Consider the following 6,000-nt stretch of genomic DNA (forward strand, 5'->3'; position numbering starts at 1 on the left):
CACCCTTGCCACTTAGCAGTTTATTATGTTCCTGGAATGCCCTGCACCTATACAGAGTGTTCATGTCGTGTTTGTACTTTATATTCCAGCTATGTTAAACACACGAGTACTATCAATCCATCTGCACGTGGGATGCAGTTTTTCATGAGACATTCATGATAGTTAAAAGGCTGGTTTTCCCCAGGAGTGCTCAAAATAGATGTCATTTTTGTGGGGACAGTATTAACAGTCCCTTTCGACACAAGAGATTCCTCTCATATTACCACCTTGTGGGGCTCAGACCGGCAGAATGTTTGGATAAAGCAGCCCAATTCCACAGGAAACCCCAATGCTGGCATATGAGAATTTTTTTTTTTTAGACATTCTTATGGGTTAGGTCCTCTGAATGTTATTAGTTGCGTTTTCTAGACTAGACAACTGTTAAAACAAAAACCTCTAATTTGAAACTTCTTTAGTAAGAACACCTTAGTATTCGGTTTAAGCGTGCCAGAGACAATTGCTTATGGTATCAATGCATTGAAAATCTCAGAAGCCAACACAACTCCGCGGTTCCTGTACTTATCAATGTTACAAAAGTGTAGGAGAAGCAATATAATTACATAGTGCAGAAGGGTGAATTCTACTGTAAAAAAGACAATCTACCTCGGTTGCATTAGAACTGTGGGAAGGGCCCCATGGACCACAGAAAACTTGCACTACAACGTGCGCGTGTGCGTGTCTGTCTTTAGAATGTATTCAATTGGAACATGTTTTCTTGAATGTGTGGAAAGTTGAGGGCGGTTTAAAGATAACGTTTAATTTTTCCAGCACAATTGTCTGAAAGCAGCATCATTTTAAGTATCTTTAAATAGTCCCTTAACCCCGCCACAAATTAAAGAAAACATGTGACAATGTATTATTGCACGCAGTGCAATGGTGTCTTTAGAGACACAGTACTGTCATAAAATGGAAGCCTTCATCTTGGGGGTTCCGAGCACAAAGTTGGTGATGCTCTACATAAAATATAATTGCAAAATGTTTTCTATATATGGTGACGGGGTGAAGGCACGGTTTAAAGCTATACAAAGAAAGGGTGCACCCCCTTTCATCCTTTTAGGTATTTTAGAGTGTTTTTTTACAAAATGTGGAGGACAGAAAGGACTCTAGGCGACATTGTTATTATCTCCGAAGCTGCCTTTGAGTTTACGTTGGAGCAGATACCGCATCTCATATTTCAGAAGAGCTCAAACCCGTTCAGAACCGAAGAACTCTTGTCACTTTGCATGTTAGAACGCATTCCTTTCAGCCCTAGGGCTCGATGTGCTCATTTATTTTTACGATTGCGAAATACACACAACTACAAAACAGTTGCCTTTTTAACAATTAACAGCACAGAGTCAGTCAGTGTTTTCTTCCCAGGCCTGGATCTAACTCCTGCAATTAAGGGCGCTTTCCCCGGCATCCCCTTAAAGCAGGCGGCTCAGACAGTGGCATTCGCGCGGCCACAGAGAGAGGCAGTAAATGAGGAGAACATGTTGCTACACCGCCCCTGAGAAAGTTTGGCTCCGAGCTACGCGCTGATTAATATCAGAGCGCCTCTTGACAGGCCTGTCACATCTGGCTGACAAATCCCCCCTCCAAGCTCGCTTCCCTCAAGAGCAGCGCCAGCCGCGCTGCGCCGCGCCGCGAGGAACGTGATGACGCCCACGCGGCACGCTGGCGGGTCCCCGCGATCAAGACGCAGCGCGGATTCACGCGCGACCTGCCAGGAGCCACCCCACTGCAGTTTCTTGTGCAAGCGACAAAAAGAAACAGAAAATGCTAAGGCGGCAATCTTGAAAAGACGAGCACTGCGTTATAATCAACGCGGCAGAAGCTGTGTAATTACACCCCAACCCCACGAAAACGTGCATTATATCTTACCGTGTTTTCACTTTATAGCGTCTCTGACCCAAATATGCGCCTTCTCCTCATGTGCACTCCATTCCTCCAAAACAAGGGGAATTCGTGAGGTTTGCATGCTTTCTTTTAAAACACATTACCACTAGTCTGGTGTACTGTAGTCTGTACACAAACGTGCCAGGTACATATATACTTCATCATTAAATATCGTGCAGATAGCAGCAGCAGCAATGAAGCCTGGGCTCCCGGCCTATTTGCGCCTTAGTAACTTTAACATCAGCATGCTGGAGGAGGTTGCGGGTGCTTAAGGATGCCTAGGAAAAGTTAAAATGCATGCACATAAGCCATGTACAGCGCCGAGGGAACCCAAAGACGGGAGACATTGGGATTTGATAAATACGCTGCATAGCGGGTAGAAGAAAGTCACGTTAGCGATGTAGCAAGAAGAATATAACTGCAATTAGTGTTATAATCGACTGATGCACATTTATTGAATATCGTTTTGAGGAGCTAGATTACCCTACATAAGGCCATGCTTTTAACATCCTTCCCTATTCCAGCAAATATGCCCGGCAGTGCTTGAAAGCACAGCTGTTTCAGTGCAAATCATCAACTATATTGAAGCAGAGAGATGGTGTGTACATGGAAACCCTGGCAGCGTGGCACACTGACCTCGTGACGGATGATACACTCTGCATTGCGATTACAATTGTTCTTTTAGAAGCAAACGCGGTGCACACCACACACTTTTCATGGGCAATATCAAAAAGGCTATTTTGTGAGATTATATATACCTCGCCTGTCAGAGTACTTATACATCACAAACTACTATAATGTATTTGCTTAAAGCACTCAACGCCAGTCCAGAATGCATTCAAGTCACAAAGGTTTATTGCCATTAGCGGACAGAGCAGAGATGGAACACTGTCAAATATGTATGACTTTCACAGTACATCATATGCTTTACAATTGTAAAGTAGTCATCTCGGATCTGAGTGTATGAATGATGGGAAACATACGCTGCAATGTCATGTCATATCTCTCTCTCTCACTCCCTCTCCACCACTGGTAACAATTCTATAGTTACAGTTCAGCTAAAATAGCAAGCACCAGAACGCACAGACTGCTCCCATTAGTAACACCACATCTGTGATAAGAAATCAAAGTGTGTGTTTGTCTCGCCTGCATAAACGTTGCCTTGAAAAGACACGACGATGGTATTGCCAAGGAACACAAACTTTTCTTACCTTGGACATTTTCACCGCGCTCGTAACCTCGGAGCTGCTAGGCAGTTCCCCATTCCCGACACGGGCTCACAAAGGACTGCGTGAAAGACTCCTCCTGTCTGTACAAGTATGAAGGCAGAACCATCACACGCCTTTTCTCTCGTCTGCATCTGAGCAGCACCTCCACGTCTGATGTCTGCTCAGCCTGCACAGGGGAGTGGAAGGAGTCCCTCCCCCCTCGGCGCTCCTCGGGCCTGCAAAGTTGTGCGCCTGCCCCCCACCCCACCCCACCCCACCTCTGGAGTGGGCTCTCACCTCCGCGGCCCGGCATACCTCGAGTCGCAGGGCAGTCCCCTCACAGCTGGCTGCAAGAGGGCATGACACTCATCTTTCACAGAGATTTCATCAAACGGATTCGCTGAGGCTGGAGGCACTCCTGGTGCACTCTGAAGAGCTCCGAGCTCGGCTCTGGCAGCCGAAGTAATGCATTAAATCAATGCAGCTGACCGGAGGCCTCCCCAGCTCTCAATGCGAATTCTTCCGTTAACTCGCACTCCCTATATTTTTTGGCAAAGGTTTCAAGTATATATCCAAGGTTCGTTTTTTATACATTTTTTAAATTAGCCGTGTACTCTAGCAAGTACATCTGATATGAATGTATATTTAGGAAAGGAAATACCGCTGAAATACACACTTTAACAAGAAAGCCACTGTATGTCATAGTATTTGTTAGAGTGTTCCTCTAATAGACGTACATGTGTAGACTGTATTTAATGTACACATGCTTTCATTGAAGAGACTGTATGTACATGTACTTATCCAAGTTTTTAATTTCGATTACAACCCCTCTCGGAGTGACGTGTCATTCTCTCATTGGCTCTGAGCTATTATTTCCGGTCGTAGCTTGAGTTGACGTTTCACCCAAGCCACAATTCTTCCCAGGGCCCATAAGTAAGCATTGCCGCTCCTTGCTCCGGCCTCCACATCCCGCTTTACCACCTACCTTCAACGTCTCTCAGCTTCCAGCCCCTCCCAACATGTGCTATACGCCGCCGTCTTCTCTTCCTCTTGTCGCTGGCATAGGAGTCGCACCCGCAATGATTTTCACAGGGCTGCCTTACTACCGCTTTAGGGCTCCCAATTACCCCAGGTGGCCATGGTGGCACATGCAGCCTGTCCCAGTGGGAACTAACTGGCTTAAAGCCCCACCCCCCACAACCTTTTGGGCCACATTGCAGGGTCATGTACCTGAACCAGCGTTAATGCTATCGATTTACCTGGGCTTCTAAGCCATTGCAATCCAATGTGGACAGTGGGAGAGGACTACAAAGCTTAACTGCAAACCTTGTAAACTTGATAAGCTTTCTATTGGATACTCTGTGAGCAAATCACTATAGCTTGTAGATTGTTCAGAATGCCATATTCTGAGCTGCGCTCAGGCCTTTAAATCTGTTCTCAGGGCCCATAACGCCCAGTACAGCCCTCGGACTCGGTCGATGCGTTTTTATCAGAACAGCAGCAGTTCCATTCTAGACGATGCAGTAGAAGGGGCAATAATGGCTTGTTTAAGTCTTATGACCCAATATTCCAGTGTTTATCCTTTGTCTTTCCTTGTTTTAAACAGAACAATTGAATGGATTGCATCCTCATATTGCTCATCTTTAGATCTCTTCCCTTGCAGCGTCAGATGATTCAGATTTATTTTTTCTTTGGCAGAGGGCGCTGTGTGTCGATGTGATCGGCTTGATGTCCCTCGAGGGCCTCAGTCTCGAGGTTGACATCAGCACGAGCATATGTAACACATGCAGCACCCGTTAGCTTCAGTTCCGTTTTTCCGCGATAGCTTACAGTTCGAAGATTACAGCACACTTTTGGTTTCCTCCGAAACTGCGACATTCGAGAAAATGACCTTTTCACTGGCTTCATCGACCCTGAAAACCGGTCTAATGACTGCAGTGTCCATTACAGATCCCCATAGGGTCTGTCTGTGGTGCCTTGATGTTGAGCACAGAACGGCAGACTGGGAGTAATACCAGTCCATGGCAGGTAAGGCATTGAAGGAGTGTAAGGGGAATTTAGCAGCGGGTAGGCCCTCCCTACAAAGTGCCCTTCGACAACACCGCCGAAAAGGCGCTCGTCGGACAAGTCGAAAGGCGACTCTCCTCTGAGGAAGAGGTCTAATAAATGCTCTCGTTCCTGAAGCGGTTCACACCACTCCTCGTCTTCATCTAGAAAGATGGAAAAAAGGCACCATGGATCTGCTTCCTTATTCTCAGATTCCTTGCCAGAAAGGAAAATAGCCTGCCCAAGCAAGTCTCTGACTCCAGTGAATGGGAGGTAATAAAGCAGAAAATGCTTGAGATGTTCAAGAAGGCAGCCCGGCCCCATCGAAGGAGAAGATGAAAAGGCAGACAAGGAGAAGTCTACGGCCAAATCCGGTGTGCTCTTGAGCCCGGGAGACAAGCCATTGACCCCTCGGGAACCGTCGAGGTCTTGACTCGACGACAGGACTAGTCCTTTTTTTTGTCGAGAAATAGAGTCGATGGTCGAGTCCTTCTAGGGCTCCATCGACGCTGATAGTGTTGAAGCATGGTACGCCTAAAGCTTCAAATTCACCAACGCCGTAAGTGTCAAAACCTTAGTTTCCATTGAAGGAAATGGAGAAAACCTTTAAACAACTCCCAAGAAAGGATTTCTTTTAAGTCCTTTTCCTCTGTATATGAGGAACATGAGCCATCTGACTAGGATACACACGCCGTTTGAACTTGAGTTTGGAACACCTATTGCTCCTGAGGCCCTAATTTCCTAGGAATCCAGAATGAAGGACCTCTATGAAAATGTACAATCAGCAAGTGGCAAAGATACATTGCAAGAGCTGGAATTTGGAAATCCA

The 6,000-nt window shown here is 46.1% G+C and overlaps 1 protein-coding gene across 5 annotated transcripts in view; it reads right to left on the reverse strand.

Annotated features, from left to right (window-relative positions):
• BNC1 (basonuclin zinc finger protein 1) overlaps nt 1-3,517 on the reverse strand; it is a 143,422-nt gene extending 139,905 nt beyond the window's left edge. For 3 of the 5 annotated variants that reach the window (XM_069624992.1, XM_069624989.1, XM_069624993.1), the window contains exon 1: nt 3,129-3,331. In XM_069624992.1, coding sequence (XP_069481093.1) covers nt 3,129-3,137 — 9 coding nt within the window. In that variant the 5' untranslated portion in view covers nt 3,138-3,331. Of the gene's footprint in view, nt 1-1,902; nt 1,967-3,128; nt 3,332-3,422 lie in introns of those variants that run through there. The other 2 variants (XM_069624990.1, XM_069624991.1) reach the window with 2 other exon arrangements.
• Between the last annotated feature and the right edge of the window lie 2,483 nt (nt 3,518-6,000).

The sequence above is a fragment of the Ambystoma mexicanum genome, chromosome 11 (genome assembly GCF_040938575.1).
Source record: "Ambystoma mexicanum isolate Mex_15411 chromosome 11, UKY_AmexF1_1, whole genome shotgun sequence".
Taxonomy (NCBI): Eukaryota; Metazoa; Chordata; class Amphibia; order Caudata; family Ambystomatidae; genus Ambystoma; species Ambystoma mexicanum.